General features: G+C 42.8%; 1 protein-coding gene across 3 annotated transcripts in view; it reads left to right on the top strand.

Annotated features, from left to right (window-relative positions):
• Positions 1–23,000, top strand: part of LOC115164433 (WSC domain-containing protein 2) — an 83,763-nt gene that overhangs the window by 51,183 nt on the left and 9,580 nt on the right. For 2 of the 3 annotated variants that reach the window (XM_029716893.1, XM_029716895.1), the window contains exons 3-6: positions 5,313–5,427; positions 16,152–16,336; positions 18,905–19,026; positions 19,649–19,823. In XM_029716893.1, the coding sequence (XP_029572753.1) occupies positions 5,313–5,427; positions 16,152–16,336; positions 18,905–19,026; positions 19,649–19,823 (597 nt within the window). Of the gene's footprint in view, positions 1–1,461; positions 3,852–5,312; positions 5,428–16,151; positions 16,337–18,904; positions 19,027–19,648; positions 19,824–23,000 lie in introns of those variants that run through there. The other variant, XM_029716896.1, reaches the window with a different exon arrangement.

The following is a 23,000-nucleotide window of genomic DNA, read 5'->3' as shown; positions in this document are numbered from 1 at the left end:
CATGCTGGAATACCCATCCACGACCCATTTTCAATGCCCTGGCTGAGGGAAGGAGGTTCTCACCCAAGATTTGACAGTACATGGCCCCGTCCATTGTCCCTTTGATGCGTTGAAGTTGTCCTGTCCCCTTAGAAGAAGAACACCCCCAAAGCATAATGTTTCCACCTCCATGTTTGACGGTGGAGATGGTGTTCTTGGGGTCATAGGCAGCATTCCTCCTCCTCCAAACACGGCGAGTTGAGTTGTTGTCAAAGAGATCCATTTTGGTCTCATCTGACCACAACACTTTCACCAGTTGTCCTCTGAATCATTCAGATGGTCATTGGCAAACTTCAGACGGGCATGTATATGTGCTTTCTTGAGCAGGGGGACCTTGCGGGCGCTGCAGGATTTCAGTCCTTCACGGCATATTGTGTTACCAATTGTTTTCTTGGTGACTATGGTCCCAGCTGCCTTGAGATCATTGACAAGATCCTCCCGTGTAGTTCTGGGCTGATTCCTCACCGTTCTCATGATCATTGCAACTCCACAAGGTGAGATCTTGCATGGAGCCCCAGGCCGAGGGATATTGACAGTTCTTTTGTGTTTCTTCCATTTGCGAATAATCGCACCAAATGTTGCCACCTTCTCACCAAGCTGCTTGGCGATGGTCTTGTAGCCCATTCCAGCCTTGTGTAGGTCTACAATCTTATCCCTGACATCCTTGGAGAGCTCTTTGGTCTTGGCCATGGTGGAGATTTTGGAATCTGATTGATTGATTGATTGCTTCTGTGGACAGGTGTCTTTTTTACAGGTAACAAGCTGCGGTTAAGAGCACTCCTTTTAAGAGTGTGCTCCTAATCTCAGCTCGTTACCTGTATAAAAGACACCTGGGAGCCAGAAATCTTTCTGATTGAGAGGGGGTCAAATACTTATTTCCCTCATTAAAATGCAAATCAATTGATAACATTTCTGACATGCGTTTTTCTGGATATTTTTGTTGTTATTCTGTCTCTCACTGTTCAAATAAACCTAAATTATAGACTGATCCTTTCTTTGTCAGTGGGCAAACATACAAAATCAGCAGGGGATCAAATACTTTTTTCCCCCACTGTAATGACATTCTAGACAATTCTGTGCTTCCAACTTTGTGGCAACATGACAACGCCCTGGTGCACAAAGCGAGGTCCACACAGAAATGGTTTGTCGAGATCGGTGTGGAAGAACTTGACTGGCCTGCACAGAACCCTGACCTCAACCCCATCGAGACCTTTGGGTTGAATTGGAATGCTGATTGCGAGCCAAGCCTAATCGCCCAACATCACTAATACTCTTGTGGCTGAATGGAAGCAAGTCCTCGCAGCAATGTTCCAACATCTAGTGGAAAGTCTTCCCAGAAGAGTGGAGGCTGTTACAGCAGAAAGGGGGGGGACCAAGTCCATATTAATGCCCATAATTTTGGAATTAGATGTTCGACGAGCAGGTGTCCACATACTTTTAGTTCTGTAGTGTATTTAACTAGACACCCTCAGCTTGGTTTTATAGATAAGAATCATTGTCTCATAAAGTCACCTCTGACTTACAGATTTATGATCCTAATTTGATCACCCTGTTGCAGGAGACCTTTCCTGCAATGCAGTAAATGTAAAACTTGTAGTGTATTTGAGGTTTAAAAGGCTTCTGAAGTTTGTAATTTCCACTTTGAAATTTCAGACTTGAATTTCCCTTACAAATAATGTTTCAACCCCTACAAAAATGTCCATTAATTTTAATCCACATCATTCACATGTCCTGTTGCTGGCTCAAATTACAATCCTACATCTGTAGGTCCAGTTGTTTATGTTATATAAAAAATGACAGGTTTATAGACAGTACAGTAATTTATTATTTCACTGCAACAGCCTGAAGAAATATACTATCCGTTTAAGTGACTATCAAAGTTAAATGGCCCCTTGAGTATTCACTGTTCATTATGAAATGCACAGTATTCCACATGTACAGACACACAGGCATTTGTGGATAGGCAAATACACATTCACCCTCAGAGTGTTGCTCAAGGTTAATGTTGGTATTATTGTACTGGAGGCCTTGGCAAAACGGCAGTCACTTAAATTTGCTGCAGCATTTAAGTGACTGGATATTTAATTAGCCCTTCAGGTGATGCCCCTCCAGGACAGGCAGGTCACCAGTAATACAAGCCAGTATTTGACATTCATCCATGTCTGAGGACATTGGGAGATGATGTGGAAACTGTCTATTAGGGGCAACAGTGAGCACTGTTACCTTCAAGTAGATTTTGGTTTTGCAAGGACATTGTGGATGGGGATGGTGGATGGGCTTAAGCTTCTACCTCTGATTCCAAAGGATGCATGTTTGAATCCAGCGAAAGAAAGTTGTTTTTGATATTTTTTATTTTAAACCTATCCCAAACCTTAACCCTTACATTAACCATTCAGAGTTAATGTCTAAACTTAACCCTAACCTTACAAATGTGGAGTTAATTCCTAAACTTAACCTTAAACACTTAAAAATGTGATGTTTGGAACAACTTAAAAATGTGTCGATTAAGACTGTGAGAGCTTGTAGCTTCAGGGAGATGAAGACCTCTCTCCCAGGGAGATCTAGAACCAGGGGCTCAGTTAGCTCAGTGATGCCACCCACCCTGGTCCTCCTTGCCCACAGTCAGTCACACTCATTGAGGGGGACATTCAGAACGTACTGCTTTACAGTGATAGCAGGTTTTCCCTATATTTTATTATGTATATTCACCTACATAATGGAGCTATCCTTAGCAACATCTGGTGTGACATTGTAAATATTACCTAGGTACCGAGATGCCACAGACAAATGACTTGGAACCAAACCACAAAATATCTTGAAATAATTCGCTAATTTAAGTTTTGTCTCTGTCTCTGAAAGTCTCACAGTCATAAGCATAGATCTCCAATCTTGGGTAAAATCCTGCACTGCTCATTTTCATGGGCCATATGTAGCATGTCCATGGCAATTAACCTTTCCCAAAAAGAGCTAGATTGAGCTCCTGTGAAGTGATGTAGATTCATTTAGAATGGGACTCCACAAAGCTGGCTGCTGTGAGCAGCTGGTAGCAGACTGGGAGTGCCAGAAGTGCACAGCATAGTGCACCGCCCTAATCATGTTATCCTTTTCAATGATCTTTACACTCTCCATACTGGACTTTAAAGTATATAGTAGGATTTGTACCAGATGACAGCAGTATAATAATAGAGATAGAATCTCTATGGTTATTACCTTCGTAGTACAAGGATACCTACATATAGTAAGCCTTTGAATTAGAGAAATAGGTATTACAAGCACAAGCAGTTCCTGAGTGGAATTGATTTGCATAGGGATTGTTTTTGTTACATTCATGTGGTATTCATATGGTACATGATTGTTTTCCATCTTTCTGATTGAGAGAAACACAAACAGGCTTTATATAGTACATGTATTATTGCTACGGATTATCAGATCATACGAGAGGACCTCAGTTTGTCTCCATGTAGTATGTCCTCTCTGTCTAGGAGGTCCTTGCTCTCTCTCTCTATCTCTCTCTCTCTCTCTCTCTCTCTCTCTCTCTCTCTCTCTCTCTCTCTCTCTCTCTCTCTCTCTCTTCCTGTCTTCCTCTCCCTCTGTTCTTTCTCTGTGAAGTGGTAACCCCCACAGGACCACAGCAGAGTGCTAGCTGAAAGAGTAATTAGTGCTTTCAAAGCGACGCTGCTCCACTTCATCCACGGCTCCTATGTGCCACAGTACTCCACCACCCCCACTGCCACCTCATCACACTCCAGGCCCCTGTCATGTTCTCGTCAAGAGCAGCCACACCCAACCCGCTCCCCACCATTCACACAAGGGTACGCACACGTATGCACATGCAAACACACGCACACACACACACGCTGTCTGAAAGAAACATTAACCAAATACTGTCTTCCCCTGTATCCAACCACCTCATCTACCCTGTTTCAAGGAGTAATCCAGCAAGGGTATCATTGTTATCCAGTACAGTTTCATTTTATCTGTTGACATCCCTCATGAGGCGAGAACATTACTGTATAGTATTTAATAAGATTATATGATAAGATAATAACATGATACGAGAGGGGAGACAATAAGCTCATACTATGACGACAAACTCAGAGAGGCAGATTGTTTCTGACATGTCTGTTATTTGTTTGGGAAATCGAGAGGAAAAAACAAAGCTGTTTGAAATGGAACCACTATCCATCACCTGTCAGCATCAGATCTTCTGAATTAGAGAGATGCCTATTGTAACTATCATCACAGCCCTGAATAAAACTCTATACAGGTGGCTGAGTGGTGTCCCTACACACCCTACACTCCTGCCATACATCTGTGTACACACAGTATTTGTTCGTACAGTATAGAATTCACATTTGTGTCTTGCCACATGACTGTGCTTACATCACAACTTGCAGATAGATATAGTATCTCTGCTTCCTTGTATGGCTGCTGATCTGATTATTTCATTTAATAAACTCAGCACAAAAACGGAAGGTGGAAGGACAGGCCCATTGAAGTGCAGTTCAGTTGAGCTAAATCACTGCTTCCCTTTGTCATAAAGCAGATTAGTGATCAGTCCACTCTGCTGCTATGTCTGGGAGGAAGATTACTGCAAGGTCCTACAGAGCACCACATGCTGCCGCTCTACTGCCTTTTAGACCATTACAATTACAGTAATGTGGTGGGTTAGGATGTGCATTGTTCACCCCCCCCCAGGGGACAGATGGTGTGGGTTTTGGATTGGTCTATCCAACATGCTACTTCACAGACAGAGCAGGAAGGTAGTGTGGAAGGATCAACCAGTCCCACTGCAGAAGAACATAACCAGCCTTCCCTCCCTCCCTCCTTACTCACTTCAAATAAGTCAGGGAGGAAGTGTACTGAGTGCCATTGCCGTAGCAGGCCACTAGAAGGAGTTGTGTGTCTTTATAAATAAATCAACATGCTAGTATGGTGTTGGTTCCTTGAGCAGCAACATTGCCCTTCAATATGTCTACACTGTATGGATCAGATTGATGATTTGGGATTTTACTTTAAAGTTGTTTTACTGATTTTACAGAATGTCTCTACAGAATTGACCATGGCTGTAATAATAAGCAATTACCTTTGGAAATGTACTAAATGTGCATGTTTTACTCACATCAACTATGGAATTACATGCTAAACAAAACATGTACTATCCAAAACAGTATTATTGCCTCTCTCCCTTGTCTCCTATAATATTCATTGGTCTGCTTGAATTGTGCATATTTGATTTATTATCAGAAATGTTATCTTCTTCTCTCTTACAGCGAAGTACATCGGCTGCTATATCGACGACACAGCGAAAAGAGCACTTAGGGGAGTGTCCTTTTTTGATTACAAGAAAATGACGGTCTTCCGTTGCCAGGACAACTGTGCTGAAAGGTAGGCCTGGGAATATAAAAACTCACAAACACTACGATTCAGTACAAAGACATAACAAGCAATCAAATGTCTTCTGGTGTGCTTACTGTCCTTGTTACTTCTAAATTCATTGGTGATTACTACTGTAACTGTTTGGCTGAGGAATGACAGGATATAAAATGCTTATGTTACAAACACACACACTCACGCAGGCACGCATATACAAACACACACACACACACACACACACACACACACACACACACACACACACACACACACACACACACACACACACACACACACACACACACACACACACACACACACACACACACACACACACACACACACAGTCACAGGGTGGGAGTGAGGTGTAAAGGTTGTGTACCTGATCAGTGTGTAGTAGATTAACATGTCTGGCAGAATGAAATTAGTCCTGTCTAATGGATATAGGGCCTTGTGCCAGCTATCATACTCTCTCACCCTCTCCCTCTCTCTCTTCCTCTCCTTCACATTAGCTCTCTATACCTGTAGTCTCTATACTTTTTTCACATTATTTCTCCCTCCTCTCCCTCTCTTTCTCTTTCTCTTTCTCTTTCTCTCTCTTTCTCTCTTTCTCTCTCTTTGCCTACCTCTGTCCTCCTCCTATCATCTCTTATTCAAATCATCTATTTCTCCCAGTCCACCTTGCCTTCTACTGTCCCTCTCTTTCTCCCAATGTCTCAGCCTAATGCATTCCATTACTAGAGAAAGAGAGGAGGACAATGAGAGGAGGACAACGAGAGAAGAGAGAGGAGAAGTAGAGAGCATGTTTTCATCTTCCTCTTCTGCTCCTCTCTCTTTCTCTGTCCTCCAACCCCTCCCAGAGCAGGCTGCTCATATGCAGACAAATCCATAGCTGTGGGACGTAGAGGTGCTAATTAAAAGAATTAAGAATTAAAAAAGAATTAAAAAATATATATTATTTATACTGAAAAATATATATAAACACAACATGTAACAATTTCAAAGATTTTACTGAGTTACAGTTCATATGAAGAAATCAGTCAATTAAAATAAATAAATTCGGCCCTAACCTATGGATTTCATATGACTACATATGGATTTCATATGAATACAGATATGGATCTTTTGGTCACAGATACCTTAAAAAGAAAGGTAGGGCCGTGGGTCATAAAACCAGTCGGTATCTGGTGTGACCACCATTCCTGCCGTGCGACACATCTCCTTCGCATACAGTTGATCAGGCTGTTGATTGTGGCCTGCGGAATGCTGTCCCACTCCTCTTCAATGGCTGTGCGAAGTTGCTGGTTTTGGTGGGAACTGGAACATGCTGTTATACAATCCAGAGCATCCCAAACATGCTCAATTGGTGACATGTCTGGTGAGTATGCAGGCCATGGAAGAACTGGGACATTTTCAGTTCCAGGAATTGTGTACAGATCCTTGCGGTATTGGGCCGTGCATTATTATGCTGAAACATAAGGTGATGGCGGTGGATGAATGGCACAACAATGGGCCTCAGGATCTCACCTTGGTATCTCTGTGCATTCAAATTGCCATCAATAAAATGTAATTACGTTCATTGTCCGTAGCTTATGCCTGCCCATACCATAACCCCACCTTCACCATGGGGCACTCTGTTCACAATGTTGACATCAGCAAACTGCTTGCCCACACGACACCATACACGCTGACTGCGATCTGCCTGGTACAGTTGAAACTGGGATTCATCTGTGAAGACCACACTTCTCCAGCGTGCCAATGGCCATTGAAGGTGAGCATTTGCCCACTGATGTTGGTTACGACGCCCAACTACAGTCAGGGCAAGACCCTGGTGAGAATGACGAGCACGCAGATGAGCTTCCCTAAGATGGTTTCTGACAGTTTGTGCAGAAATTCTTTGGTTGCGCTGGTCTCAGACGATCCCACAGGTGAAGATGCCAGATGTGGAGGTCCTGGGCTGGCATGGTTGCACGTGCATGGTTACACGTGGTCTGCGTTTGGGAGGCCAGTTGGACGTACTGCCAAATTCCAAATTGTTTTGTGTGACAAAACTGCACATTTTAGAGTGGCCTTTTATTGTCCCCAGCATAAGGTGCACATGTGTAATGATCATGCTGTTTAATCAGCTCCTTGATATGCCACACCTGTCAGGTGGATGGATTATCTTGACAAAGGAGAAAAGCTCACTAACAGTGTCATGTCTTTGCTATGGATTAAGTGATATATGACATTCTATTTTATCAAATCAATTATCTGTAATTAATATTACCTGATTAAACTAATCATGTAAATGTAATTAACTAGGAAGTTGGGGCACCACGGAAGAAGGTTTAGGCATTTAGGCATTTTTTGTGTAAAGGCTGTGTAGTGTTGGTCATCTATTGGCATTCTAAAGAACTCAGAGGACTCAAGTATGCATCTCTCATGTGCCACTGCCAGGTTACTGTACCCCAAGGAGTATACAGGCCATGTGTGTTTGATGGATAGAGCCTTCCAGAATATTGTACTCTGCATGGACTTCGTAATCAGCATCACCCTGGAAAATGTATTTCTTTAAAAAGCTCTGGTGTCTTGGTGTAGTATTAATGCATGCAATCTCTCTCTGGTCCCACCCTTGTCCACCCAGAGGGCTCACTTCATCTTGAAGAGGGCGAGTGAGGAAACTGCTAGTTACCCAGCTGACTGTCTATGAGTCAATCACCCTATTACTGGACTGACTGCAGAGAGAGCTGCTGAGAGAGAGGCTGACGTGTGTCTTGCTACTGCATGCATAATCGAGTTCTGAAATACAAGACCACTTACCTTTGATCAGATATTGCAGACTGCAGTTGGTGAGACAAGATGGTTACAGATTGTCAGGCAGTACTAGAAGCCCTGAGAGTATTGCTGCTGTAGGAACATTTTTATTTCTTATCATGTTGCAAGCAATGCATAATATTATTGTGTGACACAGAGCCTCTCTGTTATTATTGATGATATAGTTTTATTAAGTTCTCTTATTTTTCAATCAACAAACAAAACACATTCCACATATGTGGCAGACAAATATAAAAAAATAAAATAAAATTAAACATCACATTTGCAGCAACACTATATGTGATCATGTTAGCTATTTCCAGCTTTAGCTGAGACAACAAACAGATAATTAGTTTTACAGCACCTTACACAACATGTACTGTATATACACACATTTCCTTAATCACCCCATTCACTCTGTCCAGTTTGAAATATAGTTGAATAGTGGAGACCAGAGTCCATTAGACCTGGGCTGTCTCTTGCAGAGGTCATAAGTGAACTTTTAAAGAGGAAGAAAATTAACAATCTGGTCAATCCACATTTTAAATGTAGGAGAGGAATTAGAAGATCACAGTAGATAATAAATGTTTTATCAAAGTATGTGATAGTCATAAACACATTTTCTATGTCTGGATCCAGAACAAATTCCTGCTGAGCATTCTGAAGATAGAGACACAGGGTCATATCAAACTGTACATCTAATATTTTGTGTGCAGAAGTACAGTACAGTATGTATAGATTGCAAAAATCTGGTAATTTCTCTACAACTCCAAAACACATGCATATACATTACACTACCGTTCAAGGGTTTGTCGTCACTTCGAAATGTCCTTGTTTTTTTAAAAGAAAAGTACGATTTTTGTCCATTAAAATAACATCAAGTTGATCAGAAATACAGTGTAGACATTGTTAATGTAAATGTAAATGACTGTTGTAGCTGGAAACGGCAGATTTTTTTATGGAATATCTACATAGGCGTACAGAGGCCCATTATCAGCAACCATCACACCTGTATTCCAATGGCACATTGTGTTAGCTAATCCAAGTTTATCATTTTAAAAGGCTAATTGATCATTAGAAAACCCTTTTGCAATTATGTTAGCACAGCTGAAAACTGTTGTGCTGATTAAAGAATCAATAAAATTGGCCTTCTTTAGACCTGTTGAGTATCTGGAGCGTCAGCATTTGTGGGTTCGGTTACAGGCTCAAAATGGCAAGAAACATATTCTCTTCTGAAACTCATCAGTCTATTCTTGTTCTGAGAAATGAAGGCTATTCCATGCGAGAAATTGCCAGGAAACTGAAGATCTTGTACAACGCTGTGTACTACTCCCTTCACAGAAAAGTGCAAACTGGCTCTAACCAGAATAGAAAGAGGAGTGGGAGGCACTGGTGCCCAACTGAGCAAGAGGACAAGTACATTAGAGTGTCTAGTTTGAGAAACAGACGTCTCACAAGTCCTCAACTGTCAGCTTTATTAAATAGTATATTTAAAGAAAAAGCCATATCTCAGACTTGCCAATAAAAAAAAAGATTAAGATGCCTAGAAGGCCAGCATCCCGGAGTTGCCTCTTCACTGTTGACGTTGAGACTGGTGTTTTGCAGGTACTATTTAATGAAGCTGCCAGTTGAGGACTTGTGAGGCGTGTGATTCTCAAACTAGACACTCTAATGTACTTGTCCTCTTGATTTCTCAGGATGTGGGATATGTAGAGCAAGACATCCTCCGCGTGGAGTGAAATCTTGTGCTGAAGGCCGCCTGCATAAACACCCATAATACTTGGATTGCTCCTTATCAACTCCACCAAAGGCTCCACCCCCAATACGTAGAGCAGAGGGGACAGCGAGCATCCTTTAATAAAGTTTGGGTCCATATTGAACTTTTCTAAGACTGAGAACAGAAAGCTCCACTCCATCCTGTTGAACGCTTTCTCAGCATCCAGTGAAGCCAGCAGGACAGGGGTCTTCTGTGCGTTTACTTGATCTATAATATCAAAAAGATGGCGAAGTAATCAGAAAAGTATCTGTCTCTAGTAAATCTAGTTTGGTACTTTTTTGTTATTTTGGAAAGAGGAGTGTTTAGTCTTTGGCGAGCAATTTGGTAATTATGCTGTAGTCAAAATCCAGCAAGCTTATGGGCCGGAAGGACGAGCAACACTGTTAGGTTGACTTTGGCTGCTTTAGGTTGACTCCAGGTGGCACTGACCTCTTAGTGTGGCTTTGGCAGCGTCCCACATTGTGGCCGGAGAAACAGGAGAGTCTTTCTTGTCTTGTGAGTACAGTAGTTGTCTATCCATTTAGTGACCAATGAATGGAATGCTTTGTTTCATAACATGGAGGTGTTGAATTTCCAGGTCTTTGACCTCGGGATGTTTTTACAGAGGTCAAAGCGAAGGCGGACAAAGGCGTGATCTGAAAGTTAAATGTTATTTTTATTTTTATTATACCTAGGCAAGTCAGCTAAGAAAAACGTAACTTTATTTACAATGATGGCCTTCCAGAAGGCAAAAGGCCTCCTGCGGGGACGGAGAATTACAATTTAAAAAAAAATATAGGACAAAATATAGGATAAAACACACATCACTACATAAAGAGAGACCTCAAACAACAACATAGCATGGCAGCAACAGATGAAAACACAGCATGGTAGCAACACAACATGACAACAACATGGTAGCAACACAACATGGCAGCGGCACAACATGGTAGCAGCACAAAACATGGTACAAACATTATTGGGCACAGACAACAGCACAAAGGGCAAGAGGGTAGAGATAACAATACATCACGCAAAGCAGCCACAACAGTCAGTAAGAGTGTCCATGATTGAGTCTTTGAATGAAGAGATGTGGATAAAACGGTCCTGTTTGAGTGTTTTTTGCAGCTCGTTCCAGTCGCTAGCTGCAGCGAACTGAAAAGAGGAGTGACCCAGGGATGTGAGTGCTTTGGGGACCTTTAACAGAATGTGACTGGCAGAACAGGTATTGTATGTGGAGGATGAGGGCTGCAGTAGGTATCTCAGATAGGGGGAGTGAGGCCTAAGAGGGTTTTAAAAACAAGCATCAACCAGTAGGTATTGCGATGGGTATACAGAGATGACCAGTTTACAGAGGAGTATAGAGTGCAGTGATGTGTCCTATAAGGAGCATTGGTGGCAAATCTGATGGCCGAATGGTAAAGAACATCTAGCCATTCGAAAGTGCTATGGGTCCGATTGTTCAAATGAAATGAAATTACATTTTATTGGTTGCATTCACATGGTTAGCAGATGTTAATGCGAGTGTAGCGAAATGCTTGTGCTTCTAGTTCCGACCGTACAGTAATATCTAACAAGTAATCTAACAATTTCACAACAAATACCTTATACACACAAGTGTAAAGGAATGATTAAGAATATGCACATATAAATATATGGATGAGCGATGGCCGAACAGCATAGATGCAGTAGATGGTATAGAGTACAGTGTATACATATGAGATGAGTAATGTATGGTATGTAAACATTATATAAAGTGGCATTGTTTAAGTGACTAGTGTTACATTTATTACATCCAATGATTAATTATTAAAGTGGCTAGAGATTGAGTCTGTATGTTGGCAGAAGCCACTCAATGTTAGTGATGGCTGTTTAACAGTCTGATGGCCTTGAGTTAGAAGCTGTTTTTCAGTCTCTCGGTCCCAGCTTTGATGCACCTGTACTGACCTCGCCTTCTGGATGATAGCGGGGTGAACAGGCAGTGGCTCGGGTGGTTGTTGTCCTTGATGATCTTTTTGGCCTTCCTGTGACATCAGGTGGTGTAGGTGTCCTGGAGGGCAGGTAGTTTGCCCCCGGTGATGCGTTGTGCAGACCTCACTACCCTCCGGAGAGCCTTACGGTTGTGGGCGGAGCAGTTGCCGTACCAGCCGGTGATACAGCCCGACAGGATGCTCTCGATTGTGCATCTGTAAAAGTGTGTGAGTGTTTTTGGTGACAAGCCAAATTTCTTCAGCCTCCTGAGGTTGAAGAGGCGATGTTGCGCCTTCTTCACCACGCTGTCTGTGTGGGTGGACCAATTCAGTTTGTCCGTGATGTGTACACCGAGGAACTTAAAACTTTCAACCTTCTCCACTACAGTCCCGTCGACTTTAAATTAAAAAGTAAGCTATAGGCCAAATATTGAATTCACACAGTGTCTGATCACTTTGTCTGCCAAATAGCCTATATGTTCTACAAACAAGATAACAGGCTGTAAATGGTGAATTTTCTCACTTGACATATAAGGGGAAGTAAGTCGCCTCCCAAGCAGCTGTATCACAACCGGCCTTGATCGGGAGTCCCATAGGGTGGCGTACAATTGGCACAGCTTCGCGTGGGTTAAGGGATGGTATGGCCGGGAGGGCTTTACTTGGCTCATCGCGCTCTAGCGACTCCTTGTGGCGGGCCGGGTGCCAGCAGGCTGACTACGGTCATCAGTTAAACGGTGTTTCCTCCGACACATTGGTGCGGCTGGCTTCCGGGTTAAGCGGGTGGGTGTTAAGAAGCGTGGCTTGGCGGGTCATGTTTCGGAAGACACATGACTCCACCTTCGCCTCCCGAGCTCTTTGGGGAGTTGCAGTGATGAGACAAGATCGAAAAAGGGGCTAAAAATGTGGAAATAAAAGTAGGCAAAATCTTTAGCGGGCCTAGGTTAGGCTATAGGGCCTATCCCTCACGCAGCCCCAAAAAATAATAAATAGACGGCTATAATTACATTTCGTGGGGTGGCTGGGTTATTGGATGGCAGATATGTTGTCTCACCTCCAATAGTAATAACAGTAATCACTTTTAGTCATTGGTCCGTTTCTCGGTGGCCAGGATTGTCCTTCAAAAACCTATTTGCCTCTTCGGGAGTTTTGAAGTGTGACAGGGCTCATTGGTGAAGAATCCTGAACTCGTTTGGGTATTTGAATCCCCTGAAGAGGCCTCGGTTATTGAAGTGTTTCTTCACCTCGTCAAACTCTCAGCGCTTTCGACGTATTCCAGCTGACAGACAGGTCTTGGTGCAAGGTGAGTTTAGCGTTTTACACTGTAATGGCGTTGATTTTCATCACCTGTAGCACTCATTCCTTGTCAGTGAAATCTCAGGAAACGTATGGCGATTGGGCGCGGTGGTTGTCTGGCTGCTGGTGGGGGCCTCAGTGCTCGGTGAGCTCTCTCGAGTTCTATGGGCCTGTTGGTGGACAGGTGAAGCCACTCTGGGGGCTTATGTTGTAGGTAGCGGATCAGTGACATGTTTCCCTCTTTTTTTCGGACAGGGTTAATAGAACACAGTTATTCCTTCACCCCCTATTTTCCAGGTCCTCTGTTTTCTCTTCCAGATGCTCTGTTTCCTTTTCAGCATATGATATTGTTTTCACTGCATCTGCCATTGAGTTTTCCAATGACTGTATTCCCCACTCTGGCTCATCCAGGCGCCCCACGTTGATGGCTATCTTGTTGTTGATGTCAGGCAAGGCATTTCCCAGGGTTGTCACTTTGTCCCCTATCACACTGAGCTGAGTTTGATGTTGAGTTCTGTATGTTTGGATCTCAGTTCAGAAAGGATGTCTTCAACAGAGGATGAGGTTGGCAGTTGTTGGGCCTCGGGAAGGGACAGTCCTCATGCTCCTGGCTAATGGCGCTAGCTTTTTCTGAAGCTAGTTGTTTCTCTGAGTCTTTTTCTGCTGCTATTCAAATCAAATCAAATGTATTTATATAGCCCTTCTTACATCAGCTGATATCTCAAAGTGCTGTACAGAAACCCAGCCTAAAACCCCAAACTGACTGGTAGGGTACATAACACCATCTAACCAAACATAAAATAATGTTAGCTAAATGCATTTAACTTAGCAAGCTAGCCAGCCAGCTAACATAAGCTATTTATCCAAATAACATTTGCTCTTATCCAAAATAGATAGATTCCAGATGTCAGTCAGCTAGCGCACTAGCACTAAGCCAAGGTGGAAAAAGTTACAAAATTCCCATAGCCTACTTCAGAAAGAACATACTGAGCAGTTGACAAAACAAAAACGACACAATTTTCTCTTTTCTTCTGAGCCCACGGCAAGAAGGCACCAGAGTCTGCAGTGCTAACGGGTTCCCACTAGATCACACAACCACAAAGTCTGTGAAGAGCATGAGGTGTGGCTAACGTGTTTCAGCTTGAGCTAGCTACCGAGCTGTCATACGAACTCAGTAGCACAGAGTAGATCCTCCATATGATGTTGAGAAAAGTTAATTGTGGTTAGGTCCGAAGATATCCGGAAATAAGTTACGGTTTTTCCCAATTGTTAACACACATTTGCTGAAACGTTTCAGGTACTCTGAACTCTAAACACAAAACACTAAACCGTTAGCCAATTCCCCCAAACCCCACAGAATTCTTGCAAAATGAAACACAGCAATCAAAATCATGGAAGATGGTAGGGTTTTCAATAATCTGTTGTTAACATTATTTTCAACTACCATTTGCACAATGGCAGCCTCCTGTTTGTCTGTAAATAGACGCGTTCTACCACCATGTGGTTACCATCTTTCAGTTGGACAAAAACAAAATAGCATACAGTACAGTAAACACTGCAGTAGTTCAGTATACAAGATAAACATGTTACAAAGTAGTATAGCTCCCAATTTTATACATACAGTAATACATGAAACATTTACTCTGTTTCCCCATGCTGTGCTTTATGTTGTACTACTGACAAGTAGTAAATGTAGTAGATAGGTTCAATGTTTGCAGTGCATACCTATTCTCATTTTGGAACGTCTGGATGATGGATGCTAAGGTGAAGCGGCTCAGATTGGGCTGCACTCTCTACACAGCATCTCTCAAGGTCAAACCATGGTTAACCATATGGTCCATCACAGTCGCCCGAATTTCATCAGAGATTACTCTCCTTGTTCTTGGTCTTCCTCAAATCAAATAAAATGTATTTATATAGCCCTTCTTACATCAGCTGATATATCAAAGTGCTGTACAGAAACCCAACCTAAAACCCCAAACAGCAAGCAATGCAGGTGTAGAAGCACGGTGGCTAGGAAAAACTCCCTAGAAAGGCCAAAACCTAGGAAGAAACCTAGAGAGGAACCAGGCTATGAGGGGTGGCCAGTCCTGTTCTGGCTGTGCCGGGTGGAGATTATAACAGAACATGGCCAAGATGTTCAGATGTTCATAAATGGCCAGCATGGTCAAATAATAATAATCACAGTAGTTGTCGAGGGTGCAACAAGTCAGCACCTCAGGAGTAAATGTCAGTTGGCTTTTCGTAGCCGATCATTGAGAGTATCTCTACTGCTCCTGCTGCCTCTAGAGAGTTGAAAACAGCAGGTCTGGGACAGGTAGCACGTCCGGTGAACAGGTCAGGGTTCCATAGCCGCAGGCAGAACAGTTGAAACTGGAGCAACAGCACGGCCAGGTGGACTGGGGACAGCAAGGAGTCATCATGCCAGGTAGTCCTGAGGCATGGTCCTAGGGCTCAGGTCCTCCGAGAGAGTGAAAGAAAGAAAGAGAGAAAGAGAGAATTAGAGAGAGCATACTTAAGTTCACACAGGACACCGGATAAGACAGGAGAAATACTCCAGATATAACAGACTGACCCTAGCCCCCCGACACATAAACTACTGCAGCATAAATACTGGAGGCTGAGACAGGAGGGGTCAGGAGACACTGTGGCCCCATCCGATGATACCCCCGGACAGGGGGTATCATCGGAGTCAGCTCGAGTCAGCGCAAAAATGTCACATGTAATGTCGACTTTTGTAACCACCATGTCTTTTTTGACTAAAGCTAATGGGGTTTAACTTGAAGTGAAGGTAAGAATAAGAATTGGAAATTACTTGTGCGGAGCTGTCAGTTCATGCGGCCACCTTGTTCAAGGGTCACGTGATCCCCCCATTATTGATGATATTAACATGTTAACCCCCTCTGTTTTCCTTTCACCAGGGGATACCTGTATTCAGGCCTAGAGTTTGGGGCGGAGTGCTACTGTGGCCACAAGATTCAGGCCCCCAACACCTCTGAGAGTGAATGCATCATGCAGTGTAAGGGCGACAAGGGCAACCTGTGTGGAGGGGCCAATCGCCTGTCCATCTACAGACTGGAGCTGAGCCAGGAGTCAGCGCGCCACTGTGAGCTTTAACCACCTATCACCACACTCCACCTGGGCATGGGTACTCCACTAAGGGGGCATGGTGCACCCCACACAATGACACACAGAGGGGTACTGATAGGAGCAGCCAGGCAATCATACCACAGTGCTGTTCTCTTTCAACATGACTGACTTCTACCTCATATTATAGGCTAAAATGCAAAAAAAACATTATAGGTTAACTAACTGCAAAGTAGATACTTGAAAGGATTCTACGCAGTCCCTGGCACTGTTTTGCAATCAATGCTAATAAATGATGCTAATAAAATATTTAGTTTTTGGTGGTTTTGACGGTGAATACTTTTGCCAGGGTCGGGTGCAACCCGGTTTAGTTGTTTACTTTCCCCCCAACGAGCTGTGCTACCTACCCCAGCGAGCCGTGTTTTTCACTTTAACATGGCTCTCGTTTTGTGAGAACAAAAACCCTGGTCTGCCCTAGAAAGCCTACGATCGCCAAAGGGCTAAATCAAAAAAATCGAGACAGTCGTGTTGGACTCTAAAATTATCAAGTTTGATCCCCACAGTGAATTATTTTAAAGTTCAATACAAATCTAGATATTTCATTAAATACTACTACATTTATCGTCACACAGGACCACGTGCTGACATAGACCAATCACGGGCCGGCAGGCTACGAGGAGGCTTCTGGTTGACTCTCTCAGGCAGGATGAAAACGACCACATGATCCTTAGCGATTTTTTGGTGCCATTCAGGCCCATTCAGCAATATAGCACACTTCAAATTCAAATACTTCCGGCTTCATACACCATCAGGAGTTTTCCACAGGAATACATGGATGATGTCCGCGTTATCACTATGATTTTAATGTCTATGGGTGGGACAGGTAGTTAAGTGTGATAGGATGTTCAGAGGCAACAGGGTAGGGTGCACCTCCTCCCTCTCCTGTTACTCCCTCTCAAAATGTTCCTCCTCCCACACTTCTACTATCTCCTAGGTCTCTTAAACGATAAGCACATAGACACCAATCCACAGTCTATGGTAATATATCTATTGGCAAAGGCTCCAAGTTTGTTTATATTCAGGGTTAAAATAACAACACTGTCCTGTAATTGTTGTTATTTCTCCTTTTTTCCTGTTTGCGGAAGCATGCATATTCCAGATGGCTGAGCATTGCTCTTTTTCAAATGTGTTTGAGCATGCTCTGACACCTCTGACCCTGATCGCAGTAATCATGTGACAAAAACCCTGCTGCATGCTTCAAAAGAGGAAATGAACTGGAGAATGTTTCGCCCTCTGTTGTCCTCTGCACTGCAGACTGTTATCATCAGGTTGCCTGGGAAACAGTGCAGCCTCCCATTTTCCCCTCTGATCAGCAGCAGAACGTTTGTAGAGACATAAGACCCAGTTTTCTGAGTAAAAACTCCTACCTCTCTTTCACCCTTTCCTTTCCCGTTATCATGTCCCTTTCCCCTATCTTTATATACCTATTTGTAATACTAAATCAGAAAGATCATGTGTAGTCTCCCCACACATTAGACCTAGGCTAACATACATGCACTTCATGCAGCTTAATATTTGCATCTATGATATGTTACCATGATGATTCAGACACACAGACCTAATACAGTTAGAAAGGTGCTCTAGTTCTTGGGCCCTGAGCTGATAATTTATATAGTTGTAAGGGCTTGGTAGTCGTGGTGAAGGAATGAGGCACAGGAAGCAGCGAGCACAGGGTAGTGGCGTATTTAGTGTACACTCACACACAAAACAAATATTCCCAAACACACGGGAGAAAACACACACGGCGTAAAACAGCGCCGACACGAACATGAGCCGTCAGTAACGAAATAATCCCGCACAACACAGAAGCGGACCAGCTAAATTAAATAGCCCCGCTAATTACCCAAACTAAACACAGGTGCACAAAACCAAAAAAAGGGAAAACCAAAAAAGGGAATCAGTGGTAGCTAATAGGCCGGTGACGACGACCGCCGAGCGCCACCCGAGCAGGACGGGGCGTCACCGTCGGTGGGAATCGTGACAATAGTTAAGTGACACGCTAGCCGAGGAAGCTCCAATGAAACATTTCATTATCAAAAAAGGAAAGGGTGTCTTTTGTGAGACGACAGGCGGAGAAGATAGAGGAAGATGGTCTTATTGACAGAGAATAGCTGAACTGAGAGACAGAGAAAGCGAGCGAGAGTGTCAATGTGCCTGTTATTTGCTGGGCCTGTTATTTGCTGTTCTACAGTATGGCTGGGCCTGTTATTTGCTGTTCTACAGTACGGTTGGGCCTGTTATTTGCTGTTCTACAGTATGGCTGGGCCTGTTATTTGCTGTTAGGTTCCTAGTGAGGCCAAGGGAGGGGTCAGTGGATACGGGGGACCAGTACGGAGAAGAAAATGTATGAAATGTATGCATTCACTACTGTAAGTCGCTCTGGATATGAGCGTCTGCTAAATTACTAAAATGTAAATGTAAAATGTACTATAGGGGTCAAACTGAAAGCTTTGTTCAGTCAGAACACACATGAAAATGTGTTAGTGATTGATACTAATCTAGTATGTTGTGTTTGTCCTTGGTTCAGATGGGAGTGCCATCTTTAAGGGGTGCTTCCACAGGCCTGACAACATCACCCTGGCCCTGCCCATCAGCGCTGTCATCCAGAACATGTCAGTGGAGAAGTGTGTGGACATGTGCACGGAGAAGGTGAGGGAAATGTACATATTGTGATGTGTGAGATTGTGATGTCTGTTTGCTTGGTACTGTTTGAGTGAGAGCAGGTGTATTTGTGTTATGTGCATGTGTGCGTACATGTCATGTGTATGTGTGCCTGCACATGCTTCCACTGTAAAATAAATTGAGTTGTTTCAACTATTTATTATTAAGTAAGTGCTGATGTAAGACGCCAATGTGATGTCAATGTGTGTCAAATATTTAAGTTGAAAACATTGTATGTTAAAAGCACTGTGTGTGTGTGTGTGTGTGTGTGTGTGTGTGTGTGTGTGTGTGTGTGTGTGTGTGTGTGTGTAACCAGTTCCACAGCCTTATAGTTGAATGAACATGTGAGACAAGTTGAGCAAACACACCATTTTACATTTACTGAGTTTTTGCCTAAGTTTTCTCAAGTTAGAGCTAAACATTTTAAGTTCAGGTAGCACATGGACCGAAAAGTTGAGTAAACAAAAAAAGGCTGTGGAACTAGTTACTTAATAATAACTTGTTGAAACAACTAGATTATTTTTTACAGTGTGGGAGTGTGTGTATCATATGCGTATACATCATCTTTCTCTCTCTGATGTCCCTGTGCTCCCTCCTTCCTGTCCTCCAGGAGCTATCCCTAGCGGTCCTGGCTGGAGACAGGTGTCTCTGTGGGTTCCCCACCCCCCACTTCTCCCTCCATGAGATGGAGGATGAGGACATGTGCCTGCACCGCTGCCATGGCGAGGAGTTTGAGAGCTGTGGGAATGACGAGTACTTTGTGGTGTACCAGACACAGGTCCAAGGTAAACAAGCCACTATCTGCCACTGACCTCATCCTTCTAAGCCCTCTCTAGTTGTAGTGACTGGATCTAACTACATCAATTACCATTACCAATATTATTCATATTAAAGGATGGATTTCCATATATTTGTTTTGATGCTTTTGATGAGAATGGCAGAGTGCTGGAAGTGGTACAGGAAACCATTTGTGTACAGTGTTTCTGAGCATGGGTGAGAGTGTTCTTGTGAAACAGCTAGCCCACTGCTTTCACACCATCACCAGTTGATTTGATTTATTATGATTCCCATTAGCCGACACCAATGGCAACAGCTAGTCTTACTGGGGTCCGATAAATAACAAAAAATACATTGCAGATAAAAGACATTACAATTTACATTTAAAAACATGAACATGTAGTGTGTGTGTGCATCTATAAGTACATACACACAACAAGTAGGTCACATTGGGGAGAGGTGTTGTGCCGTGAGTTGTTGCTTTATTTGTTTTTTGAAACCAGGTTTGCTGTTCACTTGCGCTATATAACATAGAAGAGAGGTCCATGCACTCATGGCTCTGTATAATACTGTACGTTTCCTTGAATTTGTTCTGGACCTGGGTACTGTGAAAAGACTCCTGGTGGCATGTCTGGTGCGGTAAGTGTGTGTGTCAGTGCTGTGTGTAAATTAATTATGCAAACAGTTTGGAATTTCCTCAACTCTTAGCCAAGAGTGACTGGAATGCATAGTATTAATATTAGCCCTCGGATTACAATGAAGAGCAAGACGTGCCGCTCTGTTCTGTGCCAGCTGCAGCTTAGCCAGGTCTTTCTTTGCAGCTCTTGACCATATGACTGGACAATAATCAAGATAAGATAAAACTAGAGCCTGCAGGACTTGCTTTGTGGAGTGTGGTGTCAAAAAAGCAGAGCAACTCTTTATTAGGGACAGACCTCTCCCATCTTTACAACCATTGAATCTATATGTTTTGACCATGACTGTTTACAATCTAAGGTAACGCCAAGTAATTTAGTCTCTTCAACTTGTTCAACAGTCACACCATTCATTACCAGATTCAGCTGAGGTTTTGAACTTAAGGAATGATTTGTACCTAATACAATGCTCTTAGTTTTAGAGATTTTCAGGGTTAGTTTATTACTGGCCACCCATTCCAAAACAGACTGCAACTCTTTGTTAAGGGTTTCAGTGACTTCATTAGCTGTGGTTGCTGATGCGCATATGGTTAAATCATCAGCATACATGGACACACATGGCAGGTCATTGGTAAAAATAAAAAAGAGTAGAGGGCATAGAGAGCTGCCCTGCGAGACACCACACTTTACACTACACTTTACCATCACCATGGATGCTGCTGCTGCTGTTTTCTCTCACCTCAGTGGATGGATGCCCAGAGAGGCTGTGAGCAATGCTGCCCTATTGCTGCAGCAGCTCTTCTTACATTCAGAACTGGAAATAGAGGCTCTAATAAACAATGTACAACATACTGTTCTGGACCAGTCATATTATATAAGGATACAATAAAAAAACAGTCAAATATATTTTAAAAACTAAACATTCTATAGTATACACATTGGCTATGTAAATTACACAATTCTTTGTTTCTTAATCACTGGCCATGATTCATGTGACCTTTATTTTCTGCTCCAGTATGACGAAAGCCTGTGCATCAACAGCTGTCCCAGAACACAAACTGACGTATTGTAACATCTCTTGCTTCCTTAAACAGTCTCCAGAGTTGCAACATCATAACCACCACAGGGCTGCTCTCACACCAACCAAGTCCTGCAGTCACACAGTGGTGGAAAAAGTACTCAATTGTCATACTCGAGTAAAAGTAAAGACTCAAGTAAAAGTGAGTCATCCAGTAAAATACTACTTGGTTTTAAACATACTTAAGTATTACAAGTAAATGTAATTGCTAAAATATACTTAAGTATCAACAGTAAAAGTAAAAGTATAAATAATGTAAAATTCCTTATATTAAGCAAACCAGACAGCACATAAGTGTGTGAATTTGAAAAAAAAATCCTGTCCTGCTAAGCATTGAAAATGTAACGAGTATTTTTGGGTGTTAGGGAAAATGTATGGAGTAAAAAATACATTATTTTCTTTAGTAATGTAGTGAAGTAAAAGTAAAAGTTGTCAAAAAATATGAATAGTAAAGTAAAGTCCAACAAACTACTTAAGTATTACTTTAATATATTTTTACTTAAGTACTTTACACCATCGCAGTGATGTTACTCACAGGCCTTTGCCTTGTAGTACATCACATTACACTGTTGCTAAGCAGGAACTTGTATCAAGGGTGATACAAGTTCCTGCACATATACAGACATATGAGGCAATCTCTAGTTCAAGAGTGTCATTGTATTTGTATTTGTTAGGGATCCCCATTAGCCAAGGCAGCAGTGACTCTTCCTGAGGTCCAAATACATTAAGGCACTTACATTACATATAAAACTAAATATAAAACATTACATCATATAACATTATTACACCACTACATTCGGAAAGTATTCAGACCCCTTGACCTTTTCTACATATTGTTACGTTACAACCCTTATTCTGAAGTGGATAAAATATATATTTTTTTAAACAGGTGAATCCTGTTTCCATTGATCGTCCTTGAGATGTTTCTACAACTTGATTGGAGTCCACCTGTGGTAAACTAAATTGATTGGACATGATTTGGAAGGGCACAGACACCTTCAGGTCCTTCAGTTGACAGTGCATGTTAGAGCAAAAACCAAGCCCAGAGGTCGAAGGAATTGTACGAAGAGCTTTGAGACAGGATTGTGTCGAGGCACAGCTCTGGGGAAGGGCACCAAAACATGTCTGCAGCATTGAATGTCCCCAAAAACACATTGGCCTCCATCATTCTTAAATGGAAGAAGTTTGGAACCACCAAGACTCTTCCTAGAGCTGGCCGGCTGGCCAAACTGAGCAATCGGGGGAGAAGGGCCTTGGTCAGGGAGGTGAGCAAGGACCCGATGGTCACTCTGACAGAGCTCCAGAGTTCTTCTGTGGGGATGGGAGAACCTTCCAGAAGGACAACCATCTCTGCAGCACTCCACCAATCAGGCCTTTATAGTAGAGTGGCCAGACGGAAGCCACTCCTCAGTAAAAGACACATGACAGCACGCTTGGAGTTTGCCAAACAGCACCTAAAGGACTTTCAGACC

Source organism: Salmo trutta, chromosome 27 (assembly GCF_901001165.1).
Source record: "Salmo trutta chromosome 27, fSalTru1.1, whole genome shotgun sequence".
In the NCBI taxonomy this organism is placed as follows: Eukaryota; Metazoa; Chordata; class Actinopteri; order Salmoniformes; family Salmonidae; genus Salmo; species Salmo trutta.
Note: the sequence above shows the minus strand (reverse complement) of the source record. Positions and strands in the feature narration are given on the sequence as shown.